Below are 16,377 nucleotides of genomic sequence, written 5' to 3' on the forward strand. Positions count from 1 at the left end.
TTCAATTTAACGTTAAACACACTAATGTTGGCCTGAGGTTGGGGAAAGGCGTGTCTCCCGTTCGTCCACCACCAAATTCTATTCAGAGGTGTAAATACTGGCTGTGTGCTCCCTGCAGTGGCTGACGTACGCTGACCATCTACGTCTTCAAAGGGAAAGGAATGTATTAGCTGCTGATTTACTCTATTTTGTACTTATTTGCAGACCCTGTGTTTGTTCAGCAGCTACACACAAATTAAATAGAAACATCAGGTTTGCTCACCATCATTCATGTCCGTCAGGTGTTGCTGGGTCATATGTCTCAAAAAGCAGCAAGCAAAAAGGTAGATACTGAATATCTTTATACCCCCACCACCTCCAAATATATTTTATAGGTTTATTTTCTGGTTTTGTTTCGTAAAGAGACACGTTTCATTTTTTGACAAATGCACTTTCACATCTCTGCTAGAACGCTGGTATTTCAACAGACATTGCCGTGGAGAAACAAATGTTTTCCACTGCCCAAGCCAGCAGGTAAAGGGATGCCAAATGGTGCTCTGCAAGCTCTTGCTTTTTCAAAACCAAAGCATTTATAGTTTTGTAACATGAAAAAAACAACAACACATTTACAGTTTCTCAAACAGGCAGGTCTTGGTATTTAAGTCTGTCTCACTCAGGGTATTTGTGGGCCAAACCCTACTGCTGCTCCATGAAGGACAAATTGAACGTCAGACAAAGGAAAGTATCTGTAGCCATTTTTACATTTCATGAGTTGTGGAAGAACTAATCTGTTACATTTCTCTGAAACAAAGAGTTATTAAGTGGCACAAAAGCTCACTCAGCGGTTTGCTGGTTTTGTGGACCCCTGTATTTCTTATTCACCACCATCAGCAGCCAAATGTCATGAAATTCACAAAGGTCGTTTTATTTTCCAAGAAGATTAAACGCATTTTGATTGTAACAATTCCATGTCCTCTATACGGTCAACACCCACGAAACACATCTAACTTCTCCACAAGCTTGTCGTCCCTGCCAGTGGTTTAGAGTTTTGCTCTTATTTAAGTTTTTAAATCAGCTTTTCCACTTTATGAAATAATATCAGACCACAAAACCTTTGCCCTGTAAAGCTGAAGAAAAAAAAAAACCTCAGTGTGTTCCACTATGATTGGCCTTACTTTCACTGAGGTTGATAAGTATCCAGTGTACTGTATAGGCTTCGCGGGTTACACTAATTATAGCAAAGCACACAAGGAGCCTTTAAAAACAGGCAAGTCTGTTTTCATAGTCTGGATCGTAAAGAGATTGTGTGTATGAATATGATGTTGAGCTGACTCACAAAGTCGCTAAAATTACATTTTAAATGGCTGTGTTATCCCGGTATGCACCAGTTTATACAACATTCTATTTCAACCACGAATGACACGGCTGTCGCAACGGAAATTAAGAATTTGTATAATTTCTGAGTTAACTTGAGTCAACTTAAGAGTCACATTTACCTGTTTCAGTTTGTATAACTATCTGTGTCTTTGTCACTGTGCCCCAACTATCTCTTTATTCTATTTAGTGTCAGCTCATTAACAGTCTGTGTGAGGACAGATGTCAACAGCAACCGGAAGCATTAAACGGCACCTGAAAGACCCCTCAGAGGACGAGGGGTGTCAACACAGAGGCACTTTTGTTTTCTATCTTCAGCGGCTCAAATGATCCAAATGCGAGCAGCTGCACTCGAGAAACAAGCTGCAATATTGCTGACAAAGGGAGCTGGGTGGGATCAGCTGGAACCAGACTGAGGCTTTTTCTTGAGGGTGATAAATATCAAACTTGGGAAAAGTGCTGAGGCGTCTGTTTTGGTTGATGGGCTGATGCACTTTCGTTTCCCACAAGCTAACAACACATCTATGCAATCCTCCCCCCCACGCACACACAAAGGCACCAGTCATGCAGACACGCACGGTTTGCATAGATTTACATATGACAGTGACTAAATCAGTTGTCCGTCAAATGGATTCACGAACAAACGCACTTTGACTGAGTTAGTTGGCTCTTTTAAGTCACAATAATCAAACTACAGATGAGATTTTTTTTGCATGATGAATGTTTTTAGGATCCTGGACTGGATCTAATTAGCCGATTGCTTTTGTTTTTTTTTTAACCACATACTTAACAAAACTAAAGGACACTAGTTAAAATAAACAAATGAACCTATACAGATTTTAAAAAGTGTGAGTATGAATATATGTAAATACAAGCTAAATGTATGCCGCTAATACACACTCGAGTGTAAATGCACAGAAACCGTATGGTCATATGCTGCACATAATTTTATGAAGGTTATGGAAGGTTATGGATTTAGAAATTGCATGTGTCCCATATTCAAAATGTATTACTTTTTCGGGGGTCTTTACATTGCAGTTACTTGTTTTGGCAGATTTCGAACACTTCGTGGATTGTAAACCAGTGCGCACACACAAAGAGAAAAAGAGAGGTATTGCACAAGAAGAGTATCCAAACAGGCGTTCCCGCTGAAATCAGCATTACACAGCTAAACATGTCACAATTTAGTAACAGAAACATACTGTTGATGCCAGGAAATAATAACACTTTCCAGATTTGTTTCCTCTGCTTAAATGTCCTGAAATATAATTAGAGCTTAGCGCACTTTATGGGGTTTCTTACTACATATTAAAGGTCCTCTCGTCTTACTGTCCCACTGCAAAATATTTTTGTCACCACTAGAAATTAATTTACAACATAAGGATGAGTTCATTTTATGACAGTGGGGCCAAATGCTACACAACATTCTGACTTCGTGATACACAGGAAATCCACACTGTCAATCAGCCAACATGTTTGACTCATTCAACATAAGTCAGCTTGTTTGTTCAAGCACTGATCAAACCCAGTTTAAGCAAAGGAAATTCCATCTTTCCAAACAAAGCAAACATACATACTGTTATTTAAGGCGGTTTTGATGATGGGGTGAAGTCTGTCTAACACATGACTCCTAAATTTCCTATAGGTCTCCAACTGGGTTGTCGTCTAGTGACTATAGATGTCAGCAAACTTGGTCAGTTAGTTTTTTTTCAGTTAGTTACCTGAGTACTGGCAAATTACAGGGTAAACGTGACTGATATTATATTTTCACCAAAGGTCCAGATCAGATGCATGTTCGTACTGTTGTACGGTTGGAATTCTGCACTCTGTAAAGATTCAGTCTAATCTGAACTCATCCTGGGGTGAATCCTGTAAACTGACTTTTGACCACCAGATGGCACCAACTGTGCTATAAGACAAGGTTTTAATTTTCAAATTCAAACGGGATCATACTGTGATTATTATCTTATGATGCTGCCATGAATTAGTGCCCACAATATGTCACAGTGTTTGTATAACTGTCCTGCTATTATAATTTTATGTCTCCCTACTATGGATGTTACATAAGGTGTTAATGGAAACATGAGGGCTGCTTGTCACGTACTCTCTCTCTCTCTCTCTGTGTGTGTGTGTGTGTGTGTGTGTGTGTGTGTGTGTCTTCTCTACCATAAGACCTTCTTTCAACTAGTCCTGGCTTGACTTCTCCTCCTGCTAACCGGTTTTGTGTATGTGTGTGTATGTGTTTGTGTGTGTGTGTTGACACAGCCTCTTCCAGTCGATCAAGTGGGAGCCTTTTTTTTTTTTTTTTTTTTGCAGCTCTTCATAGACGTGAATGGTTGCTTTATGGCTGCAAGGGCTAACTCACTAAATATAAATACACAGTATACTATGTATATGTGAATGTACTAAACAGAAATACACAGTACAGGCTGATGTCTCACACTTTTGCAGAAGAAAACTGTTGAGTAGAGAGTAAATTCCGCTCCATTTCAGAATAAACTATTATCATTTTACTCGAGGCAGCACGGTGGTGGAGTGGTTAGCACTGCTGTCTCACAGCTAGAGGGTCCCTGATCCAACTCTACCATCTGGCTCTGGCCTTTCTGTACGGTTTCCACCCACAACCCAAAGACATGTATGTTACTGTAAGTTAATAAGCGGCTCTAAATTGCCCAAAGGTGTTAACGTGAACAGAAAAAAAAAAGAGTAAAAGGTTTGAGAAATGTTTCCACCGCAAATGTGAAAAAATACTCCAGTCTTGCATTTGATGTATCAAAACAATATAGAAGTACAATTCAGAAATGGTAAAGTGAAATCATCCATCAGTGCTCATTAGTTTGGTTTAGTATTTTGTGTGCATTTGTCATTTGTAACATTAGCTTTTGCTTCCTGACAGCTGTGACAAATGCCAAGTCTAAGACCAAAGCATGCCGTTCTGCATCTCTGCCATTCTTGGGGCTATTTTAGGCCTTGACGATAAATGAATTGTAATTCCTAGTCACCCTGTCCTTGAGTGAGAAATGTTGGCACAGTCTTGTCCACCATCAAAGGATACATTTCAGCAAATGTGTTCAGTAAGGTGTATGAATAAAACAATAGCAAAGACATTCCTCTGTTTACCAAAGCTCTGGTAGGAAGTGAGCAGGAGACGAAGGGAAAAATGAGGGAAGGCCGCACAGAGAGACTCTGGCTAAACCTCTTCCACCCATTATCCATAATTAATGACTGCACACACTCATCGTCCATGGAAACAACATGAAGGCCAAATTTACTGTTTTGGCAGGTTAACTATTAAACCTTCCCCCTGTAGGTGTCCACATCAATTTGACTGCCGACATTCTTATAAAACTGATCCCACAGCACTGCACAGTTTAAACAGAACGCTCGCTTCGGTTTCTGCTCCGTTCCCGTCTTCTTGTAAGCTGAATGTGACTCAAAATGAACAAGGTCGTGTTTGTCAGCTGGCTTTCAAAATCCAAGATGGCCATCAATGATAGTATGCTCATTGACTCAGTGAAGACAGGGTGCTTCAGAGAACCTTTTGGTTTATTTTTCATTCTATTACATAATTTCAAGTGTTTAAAAAAGATTTTTGGATGCTGGATAGGTGGTGAGAGAGATGAGGAGATGGAGGGGAGAGGTGGTTACTGGTTTTCAGCGAACACTACGTCCTTATACTGCAACACAGACCAGCTTCTCATGTTTTGCTGCGGGATGGGACCCGGGAGCCGCTCCACATTTTCTTGACAAGTTGCCAGAGTCACATCAGCCACACCAGGCTGTCTGGCAGCAGCCACAGTCGGCTGATGCTGCGAGCAGTTCCATAGGAAGCTGAGCGACCTGTGGGATTATGGAAATGTAGCTGACTGTGTGTGGTTTCTGTGTGCGAGGCAGTTGGGGTGTTAAAATCCGAATACTAAACAATTAAAAGGATGTACAGATGTTTTAAATGACAAATATAATTTACATTGGATGTAGGCACCCTAATGTCTCTGAAAGGATTTCCAGGACCAGCAGCTGGTCTTTTAAAGGCAGACGGACACTGACAGCGACCAACAAAGTGCAGCATTTAGCAGCTAAAAAGTCAAACCTTTCCCTCAGGAGCTGATAGACACCGAAAACCAAGTTTAAAAAAAGAACAGATAGTAGGCCTACATTCATCTGATTGCCAGAAACACAGCTCCGAATGGCAGCCAATGCTGCTCCAGATCGGCCGGATTTTGTAAATAGGCAACATTTCGAAAGATTGTGACATCAGTGGAAGAGCCATGCAAAATGTAGCAAAATTGCAATCTTTTAAAGACAATCATTTCCTCCATCTGCTTGAAAGCTGACAGGCACCAGTGTTCACATCAATGAAGACTTTTTAGATGCCATCAGGAAGAAGAGAAAGGAATTACTTCCACAACTGAGAGCACCCAGAGACAGAGGTGACATAGCTACGCTCAAATGTGATAGATTAGTAGTTAAAACTAGGTCTTAAAATATTTGATTCATCATTTATGTAATTTTAGTTATGCCACATTTCTCCAGCTCCATTATTCTAATGAAATGCACTATGATATAATTTCATTATGACACTATGATATGATTTAATTGTGAGATTTTGGATTCACTTAAAATCATGAATAATGCTTTTATGATGTGGACTCCAGTAGCGACCAATGTTGTGTAAGCTAATGGGGTTCGTAATAAATTAACAAATAAGCAAATATCAGCTCAAATGCTAATGATAATCTGTGAACATTTCCCTCCAAATGGACAATAACAATAAAATAGCAGGAAAAAAAAAACCCACTACAAACTCAGTCAAAGTACTTTAAAGGTAGACAGCTGTGATAGCTTTCTTCAATGAGGGTACAATAAGCACTTTAAAGAGAAAAAAGGAGATTATATAATGAAATACAACATCATACACTAAAGTGGCTGAATGTTTGATTTTCCTTTGCCACTTTAAAGATTTCCTTCTATAAAAAAAAAAACAAGACTCATACATTTGTCCTTTGACAGAATTCGAATCAGTTGCCATCGCTACATCATATTTCCCCAAAGATAAAGGGAGTAAAATGTTAGTAAGCCAGCAGATTCAGTTCATCATGTGACATTTAATTGTGGAATAATGTCTCCATGTCTTCCATTAAGCAAAAAACATTCAACTCTCTTTTTGTATGCAGTTGTAAAATCTATCAAACATTATGATGTCATCAGCTCCCCAGAGAATAAGTTCATTACCAGCCTGATAAATTACTGATTAACAGCACCTGTTTGGAGCCCACAGTAATTTCTACTGTACGTACTTTTATTTCATTACTTTTAAGGGGAACTTCACCAATTTTCAACTTGCTTTCTATGGCTTTAGTTTAGCGTGTAAATGTACAATAATGCTTTTAAACATCCCTCTGACTTCCCAGTTTTAAAATATTTATCTGCTTCTACCTGAAAAACTCCTGGAGATGACATCACCCGAAGGAATTTTTTTTTATCGTCTTGAGGATTACGTCACATCTCCAGCAATTTGTTTATTCAAAAGTCTTGTTGGCCATTGGCAGGAAAAAGTTCCTCCTGCGTTGAGTCCTGCATCATACTAAAATGTATAAGTTAATTAAAATCAACTATATTGTTACCAGCTGCAACTTTAAAGACATTATCACAGTCATACATCAATAAACATAATGCAATAATACAATATTCACCCCCCTCCAAAAAAAACAAAAGAAAATGTTAAATTAGCCATTTTGCATCTAGCTCAGTTTTACTTTCAGTATTTTTTGAGCCAATACTGTGCTTTTACTTGAGTGACATTTTGAATGCAGGACTTGTAACTGAGTATTTCTTACTTTATCTTCAGCGTCACCACCAAAAATCCTTGTTTGCAGTGGTGCAATGTATCACTTTGGCCGCTAGATGGCAGTGAAGACGCGGCAAAAAAATAATTAAAGTTGACGTGGAAAAAAAAAATAGTAAAAGAAGGAAGCGGCAGTGACCGGACGTGAACTTTAGCGTGTAACTTACAACTTTACTGTGAGTGAAGTAAAAAAAAAAAATCATCTCAGATGTCAGCAGTTTCCTCTGGGCCCAGCTCGGCTCAGGGAAAAAAGAAAATGAGCCGCTGAGTGACTTTCAGCCGTTTTCCGCCGGTAAGTCCCGCTGGTTTTGAAGCTTTCTGTTTTGCTCCTCGCGCCGTGGCGTTAAGTCGCGAGACAGGGTGAAGTTGAGGTTTTTTTTCTGTTGTGTCGGTGCAAGTGGACAAAAGCAGGCAAGCTTTTTTTTTTTTCTTCTTCATTTTTTAAAAACATTTCCTTACTTCAGTGTGTGTGTGTTAGGTGTGTTTGTGTGTGAAGTGGCACGAGCAGGCCGACACTCCGATGTATTTCTGTGCGTTTTTGTGCGCTTGTGTTGTTCTCCTCCAAATGACTCATTCATTGGGTTTTTACAGTGAGCTTGTTGCTTCAGACACGCTGCTGCTGGACACCTGCAACCAAGAGAGCATCGGTTTCATGTAGAAACACATTCTGAATGTTTTAGCCGATCGCAGTCATTTAGTCCTTTCAGAGCTTCTCTGAAGCAAAGACGTATAGTCGCAGGTTCCTGCCTCTAAAATGCCTTTTTCTTGTATGTATTTTGAATACAACGGAAATCTACATGAGAATGAAAATGTCATGTTACTCTGGCGTTTTTCAGATTTCATACAGCAAATAAGCGGTTAACATAAATAGTTTAAATACTATTGAAAAATGACAACGAGTTCTATTGCAGGATTTAAAACAACATCGACCGCACATTTCAAGATATTCAAAGTACTTTGGTCTGATCAAAAGTCCATACGTTCCCCAAGTGTTCAGTGCTGTATTTCATCCAAGGAACAAAAGCACAAAAGGAAAAAAGATCATCCCAAGTATTTGGTAGGTTTACTGATTGGCGTTGGTTTGGCTGATCTGAATAAGTCATCTCAACTTCTGAAGGTTTGTATTAAGTACGAATACAACGTTTAAGCAGTTTTACTTGATGCATGTTGCAGATTTTCACTTGAACATTGACAGGAGACAGAACGTCTATGTAAACATAGCGGGAATTCTGCACACGCTCAAACCTTCATTGGACAATGTAGATTAGTTGCACAGACACATTTTTGCCTAAATAACCTGTATCTTTCCAAACAGGAAACCTGGTTTTACTGGTTTTGCACAACATAAAGCACATACTTTATCTACCTGATGGGAGTGACTTAAGTGTTGTTTAGTGTAGCTGCAGGACAGCATATATGTCTGACATTGTATTCCACGATAAATATCATCATTATGCAAGTGTGTAAATGGGTGAATAAGAAGCAACATTGTAAAGTGCTGTGATAAAGGTGCTACATAAGCAGAGCATTTACGGTACCATTTACATCCGTGGCCATCAATTGATAGTCAATTAATCTTATCCGTCCTTGCCATAAAGTGCTTTTCACTTCACTGAGCCAGGGACGATGTAGCACCAAGCCCAGGGCCTGCTGGACTTAGGAACAACAGAGAGGAAGTAAAGTAGTAATATAAGATCAAACGTACTTGACAAGAGAAAACCTCACAAACAGTAATGCAACATCAAACATGGCAAAATGTATCGCAAAGTGATATAAGCTCTTTTAGTCATTTTAGCTTAGAAACTGTTGCATATCTGTCTTTGGACAAAAGTATCAGATAATGAATTTAATGTATAAGGCTCAGTGCTTTCACACCCATTAGGTCCTGCTTCAAACGTTCCGGTGCTGAAATTGTCTCTAATTATCTAAAGCCTATCCGTCATGTCCTTCTCTGTATTCCTGTTTATCCTGTGTTTCTTTTTTGTTTTTGTTTTTTTGTTTTTTTCCCCTGCTGAATATTTGAATTATGTGCACTAGCAGCAGCAGAAGCCAGAGTCTCCTGAGGGAACCATTAAAGTTTCCTTTGATTGGAAACCTGAAAGCTGTGTACTTGACACTACTTTTTCATTTGAAGCGTAGAAGCAGGAGAACAAATTCACATACATTTCCATGTTCCATAAATCATCATTGCAACCCTATAGTGATCTAATCTCCCACTGCACAATGACAAATGTTTGCATTATGTGCCATTTTTGCAAGGCCAGCGATTCACCAGCAAGACTGTTATGGTCTCTGTTTTCAAGAGTCCCTTAAGCTTAGTTTTTGAAAATGAGGCAAATTTCTGGAGCGCTCAGTGCAGAATGAATTTATAAACCTGGACATTCAGCTGTGATTTTTTTTGGTTTTACTTTTAGATTAATATTATCACCTAAGGTTTTCAGACACTTTTCTGTGCTCCACCTTGATAACTTTGTCTTGTTCGGCAGTATGTTTTTCTGCATTTAATAATTAACAGTTTTAAACATTAGTCCTAAACTCTCCTCAGACAACAAGCAGGTCCTTTTTTTTATGTTTATCATGAATCTCACGGTGAAGAAACATGCTTTACTTAATTGTCTTATATGTCTTTCATAATAAAGATGTCGGTCACAAACACATCATAATGTCAATCCTAACTTTTTAATTTACTGGAAAATACCAACAGTTGTTATAATTTGCATAAACACATTATGGATAGGTACTGTAAACCGTTTGATTTTTGCATAGTTTGTCATGGTGTCTCTGAATTGCCATTTTGACATCTGGGTTGTTTTAATCGGCTTTTGTCTTTTGTCCATTTTCCATATAATTAGTTTTGTCCTCAGTTAAAGGGACGTTAAGTAATTTCTTAAGTTAATCGACGGCTGTTGGCACCAGATTACATCAGCAGAGAGATAGAGCCTTGGGCACAGCTTACATTGGTTATGAAGGACAGAAATGAATTGAATTGGAAAGTTAATGTAGCTACTTCAGGGAGAAAACTAAAAGTTCTTGAGCGGCTGAGCTGGGGACGTGTTTGTCTGGCTCACCGAACAAAAGAAATTCGCTGAGATCCATAATAGATTTTAAGACATTTATTGAAAGAAGTTGTGGTAATGTGTAATGTAATGATGGTAGCCATCATGCAGGTGAAAGGTGTGTTTAGCGCTTTCTTACGTGACCAAATTCCCTAATTTACAAAATAATAGTAAAACATGGCAATAACAACGTATACTAATGATATTTTACTTTAAGTTGCTTCTGATATATTCTAGCTCCTAGAGTTAAACTTGTATTCTACACTTTGTGTCTTGATAAAACCATGAAAAACAATGGTGGGTGGGTTTTTAACATTTTGTCATGTAGGTAAGTTTAACTGATCATTTCCTGAATGAACCATAGACCATGTGCCATGTTGTCTGGCTCAATTATACAGACAAGGTTAAGCAATATTAAAGCACATAAGCAGAAAAAAAAAACGCAAGGACTAAAAAGTATTCAGTTAGCAAACACAGGCCTAAAAACAGTAGTATCCCACTAGAAATACAGCAGTATATAGTTTTTGTGTGTGAAGTCAAATGTTTTTTGTTTTTCCTACTCACATGTTCCGTCTTATTTTCTTGATCTGTATCGTATTAGCTTGCAGTGGCAGGACTTGTGTAAACACCACGGATTCCTCGTGTTAGAGGAATTAGTTTTCTTGGAAAATGTTCCTTCAACATACCTGGAAATATTATAATAGTGTGTAGTGTGCTGTTGACTCATCAAAGGCAGATCGTGTTCGTTCCCCCTTAGAGGCTGTCATTACAGCTGAGATCTCTGGTGAAAGTTGTATTAACGATTGTATGAATACCTGTATACAGGTGTTTCTACCTATCCTGATCCTGCAGCACTTGTCTTCCGGTTTAGTGTTGGCTCATCTGGCCAGTTAAGTAAAGGTCATGTCCTTGGTATTGTAAGCACGGAATAAACTCAAGCTTAGCATCGTCTTCTCACAGCAGTTTTATGAGTTTATCTCTGTTAGTGTTCTCTGACCCTGGACCATTTAGTCTAGTGGAGCCTGTCATCGCCTCAGACCTAAGTGGTGATAAATTACCTGGCCCATGGCACCCAACACCCAAGCCTTGGCCCCACCACTGCTTCGTCTCACCCCCAGCTCGCAGAAGAGGTCGTGGCTATTTCTGGGTACCAAGGTTATGCTGGATTACGCGTGATACTTGTTTGAGGTATGTCCCGGCACAGAGTCCAGAACGGCGGAAGACCTTGTTGGCTGTCGAGCGAGCAGAATGTTTAACAGTGCCAGGGAAATAATATGCTCTGTATGTAAGTGGAAGTGACTTTAAATAAGTTCTCACAGGCATTCAAAGACTGTGTGGAGTGCACAGATGACTTGTTGGCTGTCACTGAGAGCTTTTCCTGTAGGCCTTTCCTGTTGAGCCACATGTTTGCTGTGGGTTTCTGGGGTCAGAGCAAGGGTGGCGGCACTTGAAGCGGGGCTGCATTTCATGCCTCCCACCTAGGGCTTTGTTTCAGTTACAAGGGACTGACATAACTGACCAAACCAAGTAGCAGAACGGTAAAGTAGCAGGGTGGCAAATGTTGCCTTAGTTTTCCTATTGTTCACAGGCAAATGAATGATTTCAGTCTTGATATTAAATGTTAGCTTCACTAAATCTGTAGCATCTGTGGCTTTGGTATGTGATACCTCTACAGCCAATGATCAGTAATATCACCTTTTTTTTTTCCCTTTGTTCCAGACATTGTCTCAAGGTATTTTGTGTAAGGACAAACATGTAGACCTGTCACAGTAACTTAATACGTGATGTATAAACAAGACATGGGCGATTTTTGCTGACCTCGACATTGTTTCTGCACAGTGCCTTAAGCCAAATGGTGTGCGACGGATACTAATCAGTAAGCCAATTAAACAGCAGTTGGAATATTTCTCTGTATTCGAAATTCAGGATGGTAGTTGACGTGGGCAATTCCTGTCTTCATGTTGCCACTGGCCTGTAGCTCGATCATTTCCCATTGTGTGTGGATGTTACATTTAACTAGCACCACGTAGTGTCTGCTTCTGTCAAAGACTGCAGCATCTTGCAGGTGAGGTACATTCAGGGACACTGCAAAGTGTACGTCATCTGTATTCTGTCAGCTCTTTGTGAGGCATTAAGGTGGCAGTGGATGTAAAATGTGTCCCTCCATCCGCCAATAATGCTGTTTTTATTTTGTTTTGTTTTTCTGCAATTTCTTTGGGGACAATTTATCATCCAACCAAAGTGGATTTTTGTGACAGGCCAACACACAGGAGAATATTTCTATTGATTTGTTTATTCTTGTACAAAGTATATCTTTGCTTGGAAAACAGTAGAGCTTGAGTTTCCAGGCACTTCAGTAGAATTATGAATTTATTGTTCTGTGGCATAACCTTTCTGACGCTCATGTTGATTCTCCCTTTCCAGTTAATATAGGTTTTATTTCTGTTTCTACAGCTTGTGGTTTTTGTGCATAATCGGAGTATTGCTCATACAGTAGTAGCAACAGCAGGAACACATAATACCAAACAAGTTCTTCGACTGTGTTGTAATTGGGAAGCCATGTTAAGAGGATTGTTAACACAACAACAATGACCTAAACATTCACTTTTTTTTTTCACTTCCAAGAACGTCTCTGTAAAACCTTCTGGGAAATGGAAATTGAAAAACTATTGCAGAATCAACGCAAGTGTTGCATCAGCATGTTCTGCATGAACAAAAACCCCAAACCGTGAATGGCAAACCACCTCGGACTCAGTGACATGCTTTTACAAGGATCCACAGATGTGAAATTGTAGTTAAATGATCCTTAAATGGAACATCTGCTCTGTAATTTTCTGCTATTTTCTATTCATAAAAAAAGCATCTCCATTGATCAGAAAACCAGCACTGAAGGAAATCAGTCTGACAAAGTAGCTATTGTTGAAACTTTGTAGAAAAAAGACAGGGGATAGAACAAGAAGGTTTACAGAGTCATGTCACATAGGTGTGTCACTCTTAAGACCACAGTGTTGACTGAGCAAGGATAGTTCATGCTTTTGCACAAAGTGGCACAGGACCTCCGTAGTTATGTAATTGGTGCTTGCTGGCTGGCTGGGGGGGGGGGGGGGGGGGGTAACCTAAACCTAATCTGGAAAAGTGCAATGCAAACCAGAGTAATGTGAAGCTCTGCGCAGTACGTACAGAACACAATAGGGACAGACAGTCTGGCTCCTCTTTAGGTCTTGTTGTCATGGCAACAAGAAACCTCAACATGGGTTCTTTAGAAAATGAAAAATGCCGAGTCAGCAGCAGACCAGAGTAGATGATGTTGGTGTATATCAAAAAGCTGCTTGATAAGTTGTTAATAAAGGATGACTCGAATTTATTTGACGTATTTTAAACCTTTTCCTAAATTTTATAGCCGCATAGGTGAAGAGGTCATAGACAATGTAGTAGGGACACGAGAGCACACACCTGGGGCGGGTTGTGAAATCCAAAGTAGTACTGGTTATGATGCATGATAATGAAATGTGTGCTATTGAGATAGTGGTAGTTTTAGCCTTTAGCATGTTTCCTTTCACAGCGAATCATGTGTCTCCATCTAACCCTGTCCTCAGCATCCTCTTCACTCACACCAACTAACTTCATGTCCTCCCTCACTACATCCATAAATCTCCTCTTTGGTCTTCCTGTAGACCTCCTGCCTGGCAGCCCCAACCTCAGGATCTTTCTACCGATATATTCACAGTTTCTCCTCTGAACATGTCCAAACCACCTCAATCTGGACTCTCTGACTTTATCTCCAACACATCTAACATAAGCTGTCCCTCTGATGTCCTCATTCCCGATCCTGTCCATCCTCCTCACTCCCAAAAAGAACCTCAACATCTTAAGCTCTGCCTCCTGTCTTTTCTTCAGTGCCACTGTCTCTAAGCCGAACAACATCGCTGGTCTCACCACCGTCTTGAACACCTTTCCTTTCATTCTCGCTGATTATCTTTTATCAAACAACACGACTGACATATTTTATCTGCTAATTTTTTTGTTTTTGTAAAAATTGTTTTGTCTATATAAAATCGTACAACATCACCAAAATCGTCCAAAGATGTTTAATTAAAAATAATCTAAAACAAGGACAAACAACAACACAATTGAGAAGCTGAAATCATTAAATGTCAGACACACTCTGCTGAATCCCTGCTTTTCCAAATCTTTTACTTTTATTGTTAAAACAATGTGCATTTTAACATTATATGTTGGTCAGTGTACATACTACTGAAAATACCTTGTATGTCTGTACAATAATTTCACTTTGGATTATCAAATGTGTAAACTGTAAATGTTCTAGTAATCAACATGAGGTGGAAAAAAAACCTTCTCCTCCTTTTTGTTTCTTAAATCGTTAGTGGTGCAGAGTTGTGTGGCTGTTGTTGCAGTACTTTCGTTATTCTGATGCTCACATGGTTGTAACTGCCCATTCTCTGCAACTGCACACTAATTTAGGTTTTGCTCTTCTTTTGTTGTTTTTTGTTTGTTTTCCGATTTCACTTTCAGGATACTGACGTCTACCTCAACACATGTGGACTCTACTCCCTCTGGTTTACCTCTTAGGACATCCACTACTCATTCTCTACCTCATCTAATGCCCTACACACGTAGCTTTTATCAGCAAACTCATACTCCAGCAGACCCTTCACTGTATAACTTTGTTGGCTGGATCTCTTCCTGCTCCCCACCGTAACTGTCATCCAACCCCCGGCTGGGTGGAGCTACCTGACGCAGCAATGTTACACAGGGCATTGTGATGTCCGAAATCTGTGACGGACCGGAAACAGGGGACGGACAAGGGTGGGATTCCAGAGACGTTCCTCGGTTTGTGGTTGGCTGTGATGATGATGAGCAGCACGTGGATCAAGTGGAGGCAGGCATGAAGAGCAAGATGTTTCGAGAAGAAGATATGGAGGATGATGAAAATGAGTTGGTAAGTAACAGGTGTTCATTAGGGGCAAACACACCCCTACTCAAAGTTTAGAGATCATTAAAATGGGATGTTTTATGTGTAGATTAGATATCAGAATCCAAAGGCCACATAAGCAGCCTTGTTGTTGAACTGTCCAATAAAACATACTTATGGTGTTTTCGGGTTTCAGCTGTACAGTCAGACTGGTAGTGGTAAATACTATATTTAAACAAATTTAATCTTCCCAAAGGAAATATAGCCTTTTTAAAAATGCTGTTGACACAAAGTCATATGATGCCATGGGAACTGGAAAGAGTTTATTTTTTTAACTTACAAATCCTTTAGAAAAAAACAGCCTCCAGAAAATCATCCTGAGCATTGCAACATCGCATTAATCAAAAATCGCACCATAAGTCCAATGGACTACACCTTTTATTTAATATCTTCTTTCTTGTCTTATCCCATTTCTTATTCATATCACATTATGTCTCCATTCTCCTTGTCCTCGTCATTAGCCAACGGGGCGACAGATTGTGGTGGGCATATGTGCCATGATGAAGAAGTCGACATCCAAGCCCATGACTCAGATCCTGGAGCGCCTCTGTAAATTTGATTACATTGACATGGTCATCTTTCCTGAGGAGGTGGTCCTGGAGGAGCCTGTTGAAAAGTGGCCTATCTGTGACTGCCTGATCTCCTTTCACTCTAAAGGTAAAAGTTATGGACATATTTTTTTTTTTTTAATTGAGGGGGGGGGTGGGGGGGTGGGGGTGGGGGGGGGTTGGATGGGGTAAGCATGGCCTGGCATTTTGTCACATAAGGGGATCTTAGTTTATTGTTTTACTGGCTGTAGCTTTTTGCTTGTCCTCTATAATACGATAAGTTTTAAATTCTCTACTTGCAAAATAAGTGTTCAACTGGGATGGTATGATAACAAAGGGAAAGAAAGGTATGAATCTCAATATGATGTGATGGTAATAAAAGGCATATGTACTCCGCTGTTTGTTGGTTTTGGCAGTGAGAAACAGAAGTCAAGTCATTAAAGCCTGACCAGTTAATCTGCAGACAAAAGATAAAATGACATGTTTTACTCCAACAACATATAAATCTGCTCTGTAAACTAAATTTTGTTCTTCGAAGAAATGTCTGTAGAGAAAAAAAATCCCCACATTTCGACGAGTCTG

General features: G+C 39.6%; 1 protein-coding gene across 31 annotated transcripts in view; it reads left to right on the plus strand.

The window, feature by feature from the left end:
- Positions 1-7,247: 7,247 nt before the first annotated feature.
- ppip5k1b (diphosphoinositol pentakisphosphate kinase 1b) overlaps positions 7,248-16,377 on the plus strand; it is a 41,448-nt gene continuing 32,318 nt past the window's right edge. For 6 of the 31 annotated variants that reach the window (XR_010914178.1, XM_067501264.1, XM_067501267.1 and 3 more), the window contains exons 1-3: positions 7,252-7,490; positions 14,788-15,214; positions 15,709-15,904. Coding sequence is in view for 30 of the 31 variants with exons in the window: in XM_067501264.1 (XP_067357365.1) it covers positions 15,038-15,214; positions 15,709-15,904 (373 nt within the window). In the remaining variant the exon portion in view is untranslated. Of the gene's footprint in view, positions 7,491-14,787; positions 15,215-15,708; positions 15,905-16,377 lie in introns of all 31 variants that reach the window. The other 25 variants (XM_067501261.1, XM_067501281.1, XM_067501286.1 and 22 more) reach the window with 10 other exon arrangements.

Source organism: Channa argus, chromosome 4 (assembly GCF_033026475.1).
Source record: "Channa argus isolate prfri chromosome 4, Channa argus male v1.0, whole genome shotgun sequence".
Lineage (NCBI taxonomy): Eukaryota > Metazoa > Chordata > Actinopteri > Anabantiformes > Channidae > Channa > Channa argus.